The sequence below is a fragment of the Mustela nivalis genome (assembly GCF_964662115.1).
Source record: "Mustela nivalis genome assembly, chromosome: 13".
Taxonomy (NCBI): Eukaryota; Metazoa; Chordata; class Mammalia; order Carnivora; family Mustelidae; genus Mustela; species Mustela nivalis.
The window spans coordinates 3,257,808-3,273,627 of NC_139032.1; the positions used below are offsets into that span (position 1 = coordinate 3,257,808).

At 56.9% G+C, this 15,820-nt stretch overlaps 1 protein-coding gene across 1 annotated transcript; it reads left to right on the forward strand.

Annotated features, from left to right (window-relative positions):
* Positions 1-514: 514 nt before the first annotated feature.
* On the forward strand, positions 515-8,482 carry LOC309845837 (NUT family member 2G-like). The gene is made up of 8 exons (XM_082694189.1): positions 515-635; positions 1,439-1,581; positions 2,822-3,521; positions 4,416-4,544; positions 4,945-5,084; positions 5,539-5,834; positions 6,529-6,645; positions 7,009-8,482. Exons 2-8 carry the CDS (start codon positions 1,566-1,568, stop codon positions 7,771-7,773), a joined length of 2,163 nt encoding a protein of 720 aa, XP_082550315.1. The 5' UTR covers positions 515-635; positions 1,439-1,565; the 3' UTR covers positions 7,774-8,482.
* The last annotated feature ends 7,338 nt before the right edge of the window (positions 8,483-15,820 follow it).

Sequence of the window (15,820 nt, forward strand, 5' to 3'; positions counted from 1 at the left end):
GGGACTTGATCCCAGGATGCGGGGATCATGACCTGAGCCGAAAGCAAGCCGCCTAACCAACTGAGTCACCCAGGCATCCCAATAAATAAATCTTTTTTTTTTAAATATTTTATTTATTTATTTGACAGAGAGAGAGATCACAAGTAGACAGAGAGGCAGGCAGAGAGAGAGGAGGAAGCAGGCTCCCCGCTGAGCAGAGAGCCCGATGTGGGACTCGATCTCAGGACCCTGAGATCATGACCTGAGCCGAAGGCAGCGGCTTAACCCACTGAGCCACCCAGGCGCCCTAAATCTTTTTTTTTTTTTATATAAGAAAAGTATATCTCAAATATTTTATGGAACACAATTCTTGGAAACGCCGATTCTAATTTAACTGAGTGTTTATTATTGTTATTTGCTAAAATTGGCCAGCCTTATTGGATGGGGCCCTTCGAATTTAGGAGGACTGTATCACTTCTTCTGGGCATCTACCCTCCAGAAAGGAGGAGAGGAGCCGCATTACCAGGACAAGAACAATCACTGTGCATATCCACACACATTTGGGGACCTGTATCAACGTTCAACCAGAGAAACGAAGAGCGTACATTTACTTTTTGAGGCACAATGCCATCTCTCCAAAGATCTAAAAGACAAAGGTAACACTGGGTTCCTGGGAGAAAGGGGGCCGGGTTGCCAGGAGGAAGAGGTGGGAGGAAAAGGCGTCCCTGCGCAGTCTACTATGCACAGTGTGACTTTGAACCAAAGGTATTGCTCGTTAGAAAGTTTCCACTAAGGTAGTGAAAGGGGTTAGAAATCCATATCAAACAGCAACACAATACGCCGAGGAACAGGACATCGTGATTTCTGGTCGCGCATGGTAGGGTGCACGAACTCTCTCTGTGAGGCACCGGGGCTTTCCAGAGAAAGGGACCCTAGTAAGGCCGGTGCTGCTGGATCTGCTCGGCTCCGAGCTCCGCAGGGCACTGGGCACAGGAGCACCCGAGGCTGGAGGACGAGGAGCGAGCAAACCCACGGGATCTGCTGACACCGAGCTGGTTCGAAACCCTCATTTCCACGTGGCCTTAAGGACCCATGTGCTCATCAGCATATCTGTTCTGGGTTTTGTACAGGAAGTCCAGCCCCTGTTGCATGAGTCAAGAGCCAGTAGGAAGCAGAGCGGGTGGAGGGACACAAAGCGAGGTTGCTGGATACAACATCGAACCAGAGGAGCACTGGGTCACACCGCGGTGCGGTGAATCTGGAAAACAGTGTCTGAACTGCCTGGAAAGGCGCTCCCTGATTGTGCCGTCCCTTTATCCTTCGAAAGGAACTTGGGGTTCTGGCCCACCTACCAGAGCCTGACTCTTGGAATGTCTCCCCACCGCCAGCCAGGGCAGGGGCCCTCCGCCCCTCCCCCGCCACAGAATGTCATGAGGTCATGCATTCTCACCCTGTTTAGATTCAAACTTTCCTGGCCTTGGCTTGGGTCTTGAGCGTCTCTCCTGCAGCAGCTCACCGTGTGGGGCCCGGACCTGACTTTTGTCACTGTGGAGGCTGCCAGGCGGCAGCGTCCTCTGCCTGTGCGGATGGCTTTCCAAGGAGGTGAGTCTTGGGCTTGGGTTGGACGTGTCAGGGGCCAGGCCACCCCTGAAGCCCTTGGGATTCAAATGTGACACCGGCCAGGGGCACTTGGGTGGCGTTAGGTAGAGGAAGGGAGCGCACTGGACCCCCAGGGACAGCGGCCTGGGGGCTGAGAGGCTGGGAGTCTGCAGAAACCTGCTAGGACGTTGGGCAGGGGCTCCTTGGAGGTGGGTCGGGCCCTGTCGGGGAAAACGCCCTGTGTGTGGGGAGAAAGGATGGCGGCAGTCTCGCCGATTCTCTCCGGGGACACACGCCTCCTTGGGCACGGGGCAGGGAGAGGTGGGAGTGTGTCATGAGGGCGGCACAGGCCGGTCTTAGCCAGAACGTCGTTCCATGGGACTGTGTGCGGCCCAGTGTGCAATGGCGTGTCCTGCCCGAGACCTGGGCCGGTGGTCACTCTGAGCCCACGTGCCCCCAGGCCTCATAGGCCTTGTCTTGGATTCGGCAGGGTCGTGGCACCAGGTGGCCTCAAGGTAGGGTTCGGGCTCTTCAGCTGCTCTGGGTCGCTCCCCTCTTGAGGAATCGCAGTTCCCACCTGCTTCCTCTTGTCCTGTGTTCTGGGCTGCTGACCCAGGCTGGCCCTGTGTCCAGGGTGTGTGGATGGTTCTGAGACGGGCTTACCGCAGGGTTTGGGGGGAGCTTTCCTGGCAGAGATCCAGGTCAAGTGTTCTTGTTCGGTTGTGCCGGTCGGGGGAGTAGAGGGTGGGATTCGCCGGGAGCCTCGAGGACCGGAAGGCTGGCGGGAGAGGGGCCCGAACGGTTCAGACGCTGTCTGTTCACAGGGCCCCTACAGGTGCCTAGGATGGACCTTGCAGAAGGTCTCCAGCGGCCAGGGAGGCTGCTGAGGCCATTTCCCACAGGTCAGGGTTCCACCCAGACCCGAGTCTTGGGAGGCCGCCCGTGAGGCTGGAGAGTCGTGTGGGGGGGGTCCGTGGCTGGTTCTCAGAGGCAGTGCTGGCCCAACGGCCTCTGCTGGGCTGACAGGATGACGTGCTGGGAGGGGCCGGGGCGGGAGTTCCCTGCGGGAGGCCAGAGCATGGAAATGACTCTGGGACACTGGCAAACTGCACCTTTGGCTGTGATGCCCCTCACGCGAAGCCACGGGATTCACTGCTCTGCTCCCGGGGACTAAGGGATCCCGGGTCCTCCCTCCCGGCTGCGGATTCTCTGACCCCATCCGGCCCTTTCCTTCTGTCCACAGCATCTGCAGTGCCGGGACGCCATGTGGCCACGGACCCGGGAGCCTCCCTGTCTGCTTTCATGGCACGGCCCTTCCCCCCACCCACTGCCGGCGCCCCCCACCGGCCACTCTGGGGCCAGCACCCGCCGCCCCTCCTGACCCCGCCATTCCCTCCTGGTGGCCCCCTGGTGCTGCCAGCTTTCTCCAGGACTCCGCTGGTGGCAGGAGAGGCTGGCCTTGGCCCCAGTGGGACTGGGACCTGCAATGTCACTGTGCAGGTCAGGTCAGAACAGGGGTGCTCCGTGACCCCCCAGACTCAGACCATCGTCCTCACTCCGGCCCCCCTGAGCTGGAGTGCTCCAGGGGCCCTCGGTGGGGGTGCTGCGTGTCCCGCACCCATCTTCGTGACAGCCTCTGCGGTGGAGACCAGCATGCCGGCCTCGGCCCGTGGGGGCTCCCAGGCCGGCAAGGGAGGCTTGGCCCCAAGCCTTCCACCTCCGGCTCAGCCCCCAGTCGCGCAGCTGACCACCGTCGTGCCCCCAGTCAACGCCAGGCCACAGCCTCACGGAGCTTCCAGGAGCCGGACCACGGCCTCGCCCCAGGACTCCTGTAACCCCAAGAGTGTTTATGAGAACTTCAGGCGCTGGCAGCGCTTCAAGTCGCTGGCCCGGAGGCACCTCCCGCACAGCCCCGACGCAGAAGCTCTCTCCTGCTTTCTCATGTGAGTGGCCTCGGCTCTCCCTCAGCCCTCACGCAGGCCCACCTTGGGGCGCGCACACAGGGCGGTGATCTAGGGCCGCTGGGAGGAAGGTCGGGGCCGGGACCCTGCTCTAGGAAGGCACTTTCCGGTCCAGGACACCTGTCAGTCACGCATCTCAACTAACACTGGGGCGGTGTGTGTGTGTGTGGGGGGGGGTTGTCCAGCCAACCTGTACCTTGCAGAGACATCACGGTGACAGTCGCTGGGGACTCACAGGCAGATAGGGTCCGGGTGTCAGAGGAGCGGCTGTGGTTTGGGTGCCGCACTCTTGGTCATCCTGTCTCCATGCACCCCGGGCCTGGGGCATCTCACGGCCAGGGGACCAGGCCAGCAGAGGAGACTTGGGACTTGCAGGGCCAGCAGAGGTCCTGTGCGGGCCCCACCCTCGCTCTCCCAGAGGATCCCTCAGAACTGGAGGGGAGGGAGCAGAGGTGGTGTAGGGGTGAGGGTGGGGGATCCTTCCTGCGGAGCTCTGACCGGGCAGGCCTGGCCTTGGCATCTGGGGTCCCTCCTGAACACGGGGTGATGGCATTTCCTGCAGAGGCTGGACTCATTGCTGGGCACCTTGATGTCCGCGAATATTATTACAAGAGGCAGAGTCCAGAAGGACTGACTTCCCAGGCCACCCCGTCCCTGCTCCTGTCAGTGGACAGTCAGCCTGGTGCCCGGAGCCCAGGGCTGGTGTGGTGGGAGGCGGTGACCGTGGTGGTGGTGAAGGTTGACTTGCACACCCCGACACCCCCTGTCACCTGCCAGCCCTCGTTCATGCTGGGTGGGGGACACGGGCTCCAGAGGATCCGGGGAAGGCTGGGGGTGACCGGACTGCAGCCGGCCCCTGACCCCGACGCCTTACAGCCCGGTGCTACGGACCCTGGCGCGCCTGAAGCCCAAGATGACGCTGGAAGAGGGAGTGCGGCGGGCCGTGCAGGAGTGGCAGAGCAAAAGCAACTTTGACCGCTTCATCTACTACGAGATGGCGGGAAAGTAAGTCAGGTTCTCTGGCCCGGGGCTCTTGGGCGAGTGGGCCGGGGGCCAGTTCTGGCTATGCTGATGCTCGCTTGTCCCAGAGGGCCACCCTCCCCACCTCCCTGGCGGTTCCAGCTTCCCTTGCTCTGGACCCACCCCTAGCTCCGCCAGAAGGTCTCAGGACGGGGTTGGGGATCCTGAGGCCTCCTCGCCTGGGGTCGGACTCCCTCCGACTCAACTCCCTGAGGGGGTGGTGGAGGCGATGCGCCGGACAGCCCGCCTGCCTCCTCCTTGGTGGCCGGGGCCACGGCCGTCCCTCCAAGGCCCCGCCTCTCCCGGTCCCTCAACCTGCTGCTGGCCCTGCTGGCTCCAGGGCTGGGCCCCCTCCTCAGTGCGGCCTGGGCCTCCTCACCCCCAGGTTCATGGAATTCGAGATGGAGGAGGAGATGCAGATGCGGAAGTTACAGTGGGTGAAGGTGGCCCAGGGCCTGCCTCCCCCAGCGCCCCCGAAGCCTGAACGGCGGGGGCCCCCAGCCGCGGAAGCGGGCCCGCAGCCAGGTAAGGCCCCCACATCCCCATGACCGCGGGTGGCCAATGGCTGTGGGGGCCAGGGGAAGGCCTCTGTCCCTGGGTCGTGTCTGCTCCCACAAGGGGACATTGGTCGTTTGACCAGATCAGCCGGGGGTCTCAGCTGCCCTTTGTCAGGACGGGTATTGACCTGGTGAATTTCTTGACTCCTCGCCCCACGCCTGTCAGAGGACCTGGCACCAAGTGGGAAGTGGGCTGTGGGGAGTGGGCTGTGGGGAGACCCCTGGAGGATCAGGGGGTCCGCCCTTGCTCACGTGGCTGGCTGTGAGACACTCCTCCTCCCCGCTCTGCCAGTCCCACGGTGCCCATAGCTTCCGGTGGCCCTGACCCAGACCCCAGGGACATCAGTGTGCCCCTAACACTGCCCTCCCGATGCTCTGCCCGAGCCGCTCACGCCTCCTCCCTCCTTCTCGCTCTGCCTCAGCGTGCGTGCCCAGGAAGGCGGGTTCCAGGGCCCAGCCCTCCCGCCTGCAGCCACACCGACCCCCGCGGCGCCGGCAGACCAAGGCGCCCAAGGAGATCCCTGCAGAGGCTGTGAGAGAGTACGTGGACATCATGGAGGGGCTGCTGGGGCCTGGCCGCTCAGCCCCGGGGGGCCCGGCAGGTGAATGGGGAGAGGACGGAAAGGAGCCACAGCAGGACGAGGCCGCGACCTCCCCGGACCCGGGTCTCCTGAGCTACATTGACGAGCTGTGTTCCCAGGAAGACTTCATCACCAAGGTGCGCTGGCCCGCAGCCTGGTGTCTGGAAGATTCCAGGGACTGGCACTCCAACGCCCAGTTCGGGGCTGAGCCCAGGCCTTTGGCATTAAGCGCTTTCCTTGTTCCTGGGCTGTGTGCGCATGTGTGCGTGCATCCTTGTGTACCTGCCCACGTGCGTGCAGGCATGTGTGTATACTGCTGTGCGCGCAGACGTGCTACACACGTGGACGTGTGTGCACACATGCCCAAGCATCGTGTTTGTGTGTTCCTGTGTGTTTGTGCATGTGCATACCCATGCGTGTGCGCATAGAGGCCTGTGCGTGTGGATTTGTGCCTTGTGTGGATGTCTTTGTGTATGTCTGCATGTGGTCCTGTGTGTCCGCTCACGTGTATGTCGGCCTAGGGGTATGTCCTTTGGTGTCTGAGAGTGCACGTATGTTTTGGGGGGGGGTGTGTCTGTGTGCATGTCCAGGTTTTGTCTCTCTGTGTACACATAGGTGTGAATGTGTGTGTGTCTGCACACATGCATGTCTGTGTGTGTGTGTGTGAGAGAGAGAGAGAGAGAGAGAGGCCAGTGACTGTAACGTGAAAACTTCTCCCACCGTCTGGAGAAGGATGGGTGTGTCTTCACTTTTCCGCATTTCCTGCCGACCCTCCTGGCTCACAGGGGGCTCCCTGCCAAGTCTGGCCCCAGCCTCTTTCCTCTGTCCCAGGTGGAGGCAGTCATCCACCCCAGCTTCCTGGCGGAATTGCTGTCCTCGGAACCACAGCTGGACCTCCTGGCCCTGGCTGAGAAACTGGAGCAGGAGGACGGGCTCAGCCCCGCAGAGGTGAGCCCGGGGAAGGACGGGCTCCAGGCAAGCTGCGGGATGCAGGGGACCCAGGCGATGCAGGGAGAGGGAGTGGGGTCCCAGGTGAGCCCGAGGAGGGGACCCAAAACAGAGACCCACATGACTCTGTCCCCCTTTGCTTCTTGTGAATCACAGCACTGGGGAGGCCAGCGTCGGGGGGGCACAGAGCAGAGAATGGGAATGGAAGATGGGCAGCCTGGGACGGGAGGGAGGGAGGGACTAGGGGGATGTCAGCAGAGCCACAGCCTCGTGGGTCACCCTCCCTGCCTCCCCCGGTGCCACCGTCCCATGCCCCCGTCTCACTGGCCTATGCTGGCCAGTCACTGTCCCCTCTTTCCTCAGCTGGTGGAGAAAAGACTGGCGGCCTTGAATACGGAGGAGGGTGTGCAGGCACCGCCACGTCTCTGCACGGCCCGGTCGGGCCCCAGTGCTGAGCACGAGACCGGTCCCGGGAAGGGGCTGGGGGTCAGCGACAAAGCCTGCCCAGCAGACACCGACGGCCAAGACCTTCAGAGGCATGGCCGAGCACAGAAACAATTGTCGGGGCCCGGAGCCTTTGCTCTCTGTCCCGGACGACAGGAGGCCCCTGCACCCAGGGCCCGACGGGTCCCCGCCCCTCCGGAGGGGCAAAGGTGCGCCGCCCCTGGACCGGGCCCCAGAGATGCCCCGCTTCTCAGAGAGGCCCCTCCTGCTAGGGACACTCGAGGGCTGGTGGATGGGTCCAGTGAGGACGAGGAGGAGCTCCCCAGCCTGGCCTTCCTCCTGGCCTCTCAGCACAGGCTGCTGCCCTGGAGACTCTCCCAGAGTCCCGTTCCTGCCTCAGTCATCCCCAGCCCTGGCGGTTGGGGGCCGCAGGGGGCTCCACGGGCCCCCTCTCCTCAGAGAATAGACCTCGGTCCGGCCACCGCCCCAGCTACAAAGTCCAGGAAGCGGGCTCTGTGTGAGGGTCCTGCCTCTGTGGCAAAGATGCCCCTGCCTGGGGCCAACCTCAGGGTGTCTGGGAGGCCGGCCTTGGCTGTGGGGCTGGTTCACCCCTCACAGCCTGCAAAGAGAAGGCGTGACTCCTTGGTCACAGGGAGGAGAAGGAAGCGTCACTGCAGCCAGTAGGGAGAAGTGGGCCTGCGCTCCACGGCCGGCACACCCCGGGGCCCCCCAAGGAGCCTAGGGGGTCCTTCTCATCCTGGTGCTGATCCTGGCTGTGGGAGGGGGGGGGAGGGAGGGGGAGAAGGAGGGAGGGAGGGAGGGAGGGAGGGAGGGAGGCCATGACTGTGGGGGTGGGGTGGCTGTAGCCCATTGAGGCACCGTGTGTAAATGGGGAATAAAGTTAAGTTTTCCGTTAACGCTCTGGGCCACTTCTTCCTACTGGCGTGTCGGCTGCCACCGGCGTGTGGGCTCCCCATCCCACGGGATGGAAGAGCCTGAGGGGCTTCCGGGGGCTCCCGTCACCATCCGGATCCCTGAACGTCCAGGGATGGGGAGCCCTCTGCACCACGACCGTTTTTGAGAATGAAGTCCGCAGACAGCCCCATCTTCCGGAGCTCCCTCTGCCTCCCGGAAGCTTCTGCCACGGGTCCGACTGGGCGGGCGGTCCTCAGCTCCTGCAGGGCTCCCTGTGCGGGGCCTGAGGAGACGGGCTCTGGGCCTCGGGCTTGTGGTAGCAGGAGTGTCTTCCGGTGCCATCGGGATCACCGAGCTGGGAGGGCCAGTGGGAGATCCGCCCAATTCCAGTGAGGATGGACATGGGGCACGGATGAGGGCGGGTGGGGGCACTGGCCACGGTGTGCACACAGGAACCACAGCGGTGGCGCAGGCGGCAAGTCCCGTGGCTGGATTTCTGGACAGGGCCGTCTTCTCCAACCATGCAGGGAGGTGACCCTGCTGCCCCCCACAACTGCCCTGCACCTCCTCTCACTGGGAGTGCTGGTCCCCTCCAGCCCCTAGCCCTGTCCCACCCAGATGCTCTGGTCCCAGGAGCGAGCACTCAGGCCCTCCACGTTCTAGACTCTGGTGCCTTTTCCGGGTTTGGTGAGGCCCCTACAGCACTCAGCACTCCCAGATGTGCTTTTCCTGCACGCAGGATGGGGCCAAGGCCACCCAGGTCCAAGGTACACCTAGCCCTCTGCTTCCCTCCTCCCGACCCCAGCAAAGAGTTTGGTGGAGAACGGAACTCACGCCGGTGTCCTTGTCCCGCTGCACGGAATCCTCAGGCCACCCCACAAGGGCTCCTCCCTTTCAGGGCAGGCGGCTCTGGAGTGCTCCCCACCCTCCTGCCCCTTCCAGAAGCAGAGGTTTCCTCTTGGTCGCACTCCCCAGCGGCTGCCCCTCCCTGTCCAGCTGGGCCTCACAGAGAGGAAGGGGCTCAGGGGTCCAACCAGACCCAAACAGAGGCCGCCCCTATGCCTGTCACCCTGCTTTGTCCCTGTCCATGGTGTGCGCTTAGTGAGCGCTGGAACTAACGGTGTCCGCGAAGATTTGCCTCTTTTCCTTGGAAAATACACAGTCTGTGCTGCGGGAAGGAAATTAAGTGGAGGAACATTCCAGATTTTTATGGCCCCCAACATTCCTCGCCACAGAAACATTTAGGAGAGGTGACAGCTTGCGGGGACGGTGTGGTGGGGCCGAATCAGGAGGGAGCTCCCAGCAAGTGAGGACGAATCTGCGGTGAGGACCAGGTCATCCCTGGGGAAGTCCTGGTGCTCACCCAGAGCAGGCCCAGCTCTGCTCTGCCCCGTCCAGTGGGGCAGGTCCCGGTCAGCTCGCTGGGTCTCCATAGAGCGTGCAGGAAGCCAGGCTCATGCTTTCCCGAGAGCACCGTGGGCTCTGGGCAGCCTGGGGACCAGGGCGGCCCTGTCAGTCAGCCTTGCGCGTTTGGCTGCAGAGCCTCCTCGTGCTCCCCTAGGATGAGATCCAGCAGTGGGGCCTGGAGTTCTGGGGAATCCCTTGGAGACAGGAGCATTCCTATCACCACTGATGACAGTGCTGTGCCTTTGGAGGGCACCCGGGAAGCTCGGGCTCCCGTGGCCACCCTTCCGTGCCTGCACGTTTGTTCTTCATTCAGAGATGCGTGGGTCCCACAGGCCGCGGTGCCCTGGGCGGGAAGAGGAGAGCAGCCAGCTTGTGGGGTCCTGGCCATGGCGCCCCAGTGCCCCCACACATGGCGCTCGCCCGGCAGCTGATAATGGGCAGGCTCTGCCTGTGTCCACGCCTCCATTCATCATCCACTGTCCCTGGACGCAGGTGTCATAGGAGGCTCTGGCCAAGAAGGACAGTGTGGGGGCCGCGTGTTCAGACAGACAGTGGGGCGAGCTGGAGCCATTCCTGCTCACATGTCTGCTCTGGAGAGTCTGGGCTTGGAGAGTCCCCACTTGTCGGCCCCCTGGCGTAGTTGTTGGTGGGACCCTCCCCCAGACAAGCGGGCAGGGGCCCCTGCCACCCGGCACATCCACTGGGAAGGCCCCGGACATGACTCCCTGAGTTCTGACGGCCTGTTTCCTCTGGTATGCCTGTGCACACCTGGGCCCTTGGTGCTCATTTTCGTAAAATATCTTGGGGTTACGCTGTGCTGTCTGAGGGTTCCTTCTGCCATCCTCCCTGGGTCTCTAAAAGTCAGATCCCACTCTCATTCTAATGTCTGTGTTTGCAATGTACTTTGTGTCGGTTCATTCTGAGGATCCTGTTTCAGGGATGCGTGTTGTGTGAGAGTGTACAATGTGTCTGGACATTGTACATAGAGATGTTTTCCACCCACAAACACAAATTGCAGAAGGATCTCGACTTGGTAGGGCTCTTAATTTATTTACATTAGTCCATCCCAGTGTGCAGTCTGTTAGCAGGAATCTGACCAGATTCTGGTTCTCTCATATTCATTCCTAACACAGGGAAGGAACACCTCTGATTCACTAGTCACACAAAATTCTGCCTCTGCTGCCCCATGAGGTCTGGATCCAGCTCCTGGACACTGACCCCTGACACCATGATGCTTTTATGTCTCCTCCCCATAAGTGAAGTGATTTAAGTGTTATTCATAGATCACCATTGGCCAGCATTCATTCACACTGCTTTTCTCCTTTTCAGTGAAAATGGGTAAAGTCATTAGGAATGTTTCAACTATGTTATTAAAAAATGGGAAAATGCAATAGAAAGCAGTGTAGAGGATATGTAGACTCAGTGTTAGCATTGTGACATGCTTGCTCCAGCTCAATTATAAAATAAAAACTCTATAAAGACATCACATAGAATGCAATTCATTCATTTTAAGTGTATGGTTTTGATGGCAGAGTAATATTCCATTGCATATATGGACCACAGTTTCTTTATGTGTTGAAGGGCATCTCAGCTCCTTCCACACTTTGGCTTTGTGGACACTACTTCTATGAACATTGGGGTGAATATGGCCCTGCTTATCACTACATCTGTATCTTTCGGGTAAATACCCAGTAGTGCCATTGCTGCATCATAGGGAAGCAATAGTTTTCATTTCTTGAGGAATCTCCACACTGTTTTCCAAAGTGACTGCACCAACTTGCATTCCCACCAACAGTGTAAGAGGGTTCCCCTTTCTCCACATCCTCTCCAACATTTGTTGTTTCCTGCCTTGTTAATTTTTGCCATTCTAACTGCTTTAAGGTGGTATCACAATTTTTTAAAAGATTTTATTTGTTTATTTGACAGACAGAAGTAGACAAGTAGGCAGAGAGGCAGGCAGAGGGAGAGGGAGGGAAAGGAGGCTCCCTGCTGGGCAGAAAGCCCGATGCGGGGCTCAATCCCAGGAACCCAGGATCATGACCTCAGCTGAAAGCAGAGATTTTAACCCACTGAACCACCCTGGTGCCCCTCATTGGGGTTTTGATATTAATTTCCCTGATGACTAATGATGATAAACATTCTTTCATGTGTCTGTTAGCCATTTGTATGTTCGTGTCTTCTGTCCATTTTTTGACTTAATTATTTGTTTTTTGGGTCTTGAGTTTGAGAAGTTCTTTATAGATCTTGGCTATCAGCCCTTTGTCTGTAGTGTCATTTGCAAATATCTTCTCCCATTCCATGGGTTGCCTCTTTGCTTTCTTGACTGTTTCCTTTGCTGTGCAGAAGCTTCTGATCTTGACGAAGTCCCAACAGTTCATTTTTCCTTTTGTTTCCCCCTTGCCTTTGGAGACATGTTTTGAAAGAAGTTGCGTAGCTCATGTCAAAGAGGTCACTGCCTATGTTCTTTTGTAGGATTTTGATGGATTTCTGTCTCACAGTGAGGTCTTTCATCCATTTTGAGTTTCTTTGACAATACATTATGATTAAATGGAGTTTATTCTAAGAGTGCAAGACTTGTTTAATATTCAAAAATCATAAGTGTAAACCACCATATTAATAGTCTAAAGAAAAAGATCCACATGGCCATAGCAGTTAATTCAGAAAAAAGCATTTGACAAAACTCAACACACATTCATGTTAGACACTCATAAAACTGGGAATAGAAGGGCACTACCTCTACCTAGCAAGGGATATCTACAAAAGAACCTACTGATGACATTATACATATTGGTGAGAGAATGGACATTTTTCCCTCAAATTCAAAAACAAGATCAGGATGTTCTTTTATCTCTCATTTTCAACTTAGTACTATAGATGCTGGCCTATACAGTATGGCAAGAAAAAGAAATAAAAACAAATTGATTAGAAGGAAGGAAGTATTACTGTCCATATTCATGGATGACATGACTGGTCATGTAGAAAGTCCAAAGAAATCTACAAGAAAATGCTTAACCAATGATGATCACTCTATCTTGTGTCTCAGGATACAAAATCAACACAGAAACATGAATTGTATTTCCTAATACCAACAATGAACAATTGGAAACCAAAAATCAAAAACACAATGCATGTACAACAATTCCAGAAAGTTAAATATTTGGTTATAACACTTTTTAAAAGATTTCATTTATTTATTTGACAGAGAGAGAGATCACAAGTAGGCAGAGAGGCAGACAGAGAGAGGGGGGAATCAGTCTCCCTGCTGAGCAGAGAGCCCTATATGGGACTCAATCCCAGGACCCTGAGATCATGAACTGAACTGAAGGCAGAGGCTTAATACACTGAGTCACCCAGGTGCCGCTGGTTATAACATTTTTTTAAAGAGAGGATTGGTATGATAAAATGAGTAAAACCCACATGAAAGGAACCAAACAAGACCTAAATAAATGAAGAGATATATCACATTCATGAATTGGAAGTAAAATGTCACCTGCCCACAGACTTCCTTTGTCAACCTAGACAAGCTTATCCCAAAATGTATAGAAGAAAGGTAAAGTTAAAGGAACCAGAATAGCCAGCACTGTTTTTGAGAAAGCCGAATACAACTGGAGGACATTATTACTTGACATAAAGCTATAGTATAAGGCAGTGTGGTGTTGGTGAGGGATAGCTGTGTGGTTCCACGGACAGGACAGAGAATTCAGAAATAGTCACACAGAGATACAGCGAACTTGTGTTTTTGGGAAGCAGAAAAGCAGTATGATGGGAAGAGGATAGCGTTTTTAGTAAATCTAAAAATAACTCAAAATGATTAATAGATTGAAATGTAAGATATAAAACATTGAACCTTGAATAAACAAAACTAGGAGAACATCTTTGGGTGGTAGAGCTTGTTGAGGAGCTCTGGGACCCGAGAGCAAAAGCAACAGCCATAAAAGAAAAAAGAAACAAATTGAACTTCATCAAAATTAAAACTTTCCCTGGATGAAAGGCCCAGTCAGGGATGAAAAGAGGTTACAGGTTTGGAGAAACTATCTGCCCTACCAGAAGTGGGAAGGAGTTTTCTCTGACCTACGCTTGAGAACGTAACAAGGCCACTGGAAGAAACACTTGTGCAAATGTGCCCCCGACCTCACCGGGGGCTGGACTCCAGAGCTGTGGACTCTCAGCTGGTCCACACAGGTCTTTACCCACCAGCTACTAGCTACCACATGAACCCTCCCACAGCAGGGCTGGCTTTGGCAGCTGGCCACACTTGTGCAAGCTGGGATTCCCAATCCCCTGGTCTCTCTGATTTTCTGGGCCATACATAATTTGCTCTATGATCTCAGTTTCCTGCTGGGTCTAAGAAGAGCTGTTGATTTTTAGGTATTTTTTCAATGTTTATCATGTTTTGAGAATGGGAGTAATGACTTCCAAGCTCCTTATCCTCCAGACTGGAAATAGGAAGCCTGTAATTGGTTGTTATTTTGTTCTCACTTCTGTAACTTGTCTGGGGTTGACTTGGCAATGACAGCTGGCAGCCGGTCCCAGTGCCCCATCTAGGAGGGCAGGGAATCCCCAGTGACAGACCTTCCATGTCCCTTCCCCCACGGATGCCGCCAGTGCCCCTCCAGGCCCTGCTCCCAGGATCACTGTCTCCTCCACTTAGCCCCTTCCCTCTAGCCCTACTCTAGACTGTCTACTCAGGAGTGGAGATCTGGGGCCCAGATCTGAGGAAGCCCATCCCAGGTGTCTGAGGGGATACTGGGGAGGGTTACAGCAGCTGAGTGCAGCCTGATGGAGTCTGAAACAGCAGGGAGCTCCAGCTCCCCGAGTGAGATGTTCTCCTTACTACCTGCGCCATCTCTGAAACCCTACAGACCCCTGCGAGACTTGATTTCATCTTTAATAGGAAACTGAAGCAGGATAATAATCCTGAGCAGGAAGTTTGCTGCAGGTGTTGGGGAAAGTTGGTTGCTCTGTCGTGGGAGTGAGACGTGTGTGGGATGCCTCTGGTAGAGGTCTGAGAAGATCCAGGAGGGGCAGGGAAGCACCTCACTCCAGAGCACAGCCCGCTGCGGCTGCCACGGGTGGCAGAAGAGAGGGTTAGAACCGGTGGAGACACTAAGGCTCCAGCTGAACTGCCCACGCTGCCCTGAGCTTGTGAGCGTGTGAGAACGGCATGCCATCTCAGGACTCACGGACATCTGGGAGACTGAGGTCCCCTGCCTGGGGCTCCAGAACTGAATTTCCACCAAGGGAGAGAATGCTCACTTCCCCCCTCCAGAGACAGCTGAGCCGGTGGCAGGTACACAGCCACGCATTGGGTACCTCCCTGGTGGGGCTCTGGCCAGAGGGGCGGCCAGGGCAGGATCTGCCAGCAATGCCCACGCAAGCGTGGGCCCTGGGAAGACACGTTCCTGGGGCCTCCCAAGACCATATTGGAAGGCAAAACCTGCACCAGTGAGATCACAGTGTTAACGGGCATTGAGTCCATTTTTGCCCATCTGTCACCAAGTATCCAAGATATTTAAACAATGCCAAAATTGGGAAGAATTTGCATGGAGCTCTCGGACTGGCACTTAATCTGGCACTGAATAGGAGCTTCCCCACCTTATTGTGGGTGTGAGGGCTGGCGTGGGTGCATTGTGAGGAGGGGGCTGTGCTGGCTGTACCGGGGCCTTTGTCGGGCAGACGGTCAGGAAGGACACCCTAGAACATTGTTTCAAGGCTTATCACCTGGCCACTAGGTCCTGGGTCAGCTAAGCAGGAAAGGTGACAGAAGGATCCACCTGCTGAAGGCATGTGGACACCTCAAGCAGGTTGGCTTGTGGCCTTCGGACACAGGGAAGAGTTTGACACGGAGTTGGGTCCCTTCCCGCTGGGGACAGTGGAGCCACAGGGGCAGGTGAGGAAGGTGTTGGGAGTCCACTGTAGGAACACAGGTCTGAGGACCACCGGCCTGAACCTTGGCTCTCAGCCTGGCATCTGGCCCCTCTGCACCTGACTCACTCTCCCAGACCCTTCGTGCCCATGCATCCTTCCTACTGCAGACCGGAACCCCCTTCCTCATGGCCTGGTCATGCACCCCAGTCCAACTTAACCACCCAGCAGTCTAGAGTTTCCCACCACCTGCACTGGGAGTCAGTCCTCCCTCCTCCGAACCCCTGGGTTGCTGTTTCTCTACTTTGGGGGAGATTCTTGCTTCCCCACACTGTAGATATCTAGTGGAATGTCTGTCTTCTGCTTGTGGGCTGAATTGTGTTTTCTGAAATCCTTATATTGGTACCCTAACTCCCTGCGCCTCAGAATGTGGCTGTATTTGGAGATAAATTCTTTACAGAGGTGGCTAAAGGTCAACGAGGTCCCTGGGCTGGCCCTAGTCTCATGGGACTGGTGTCCTTATAAGGCAATCAAGACACAGATC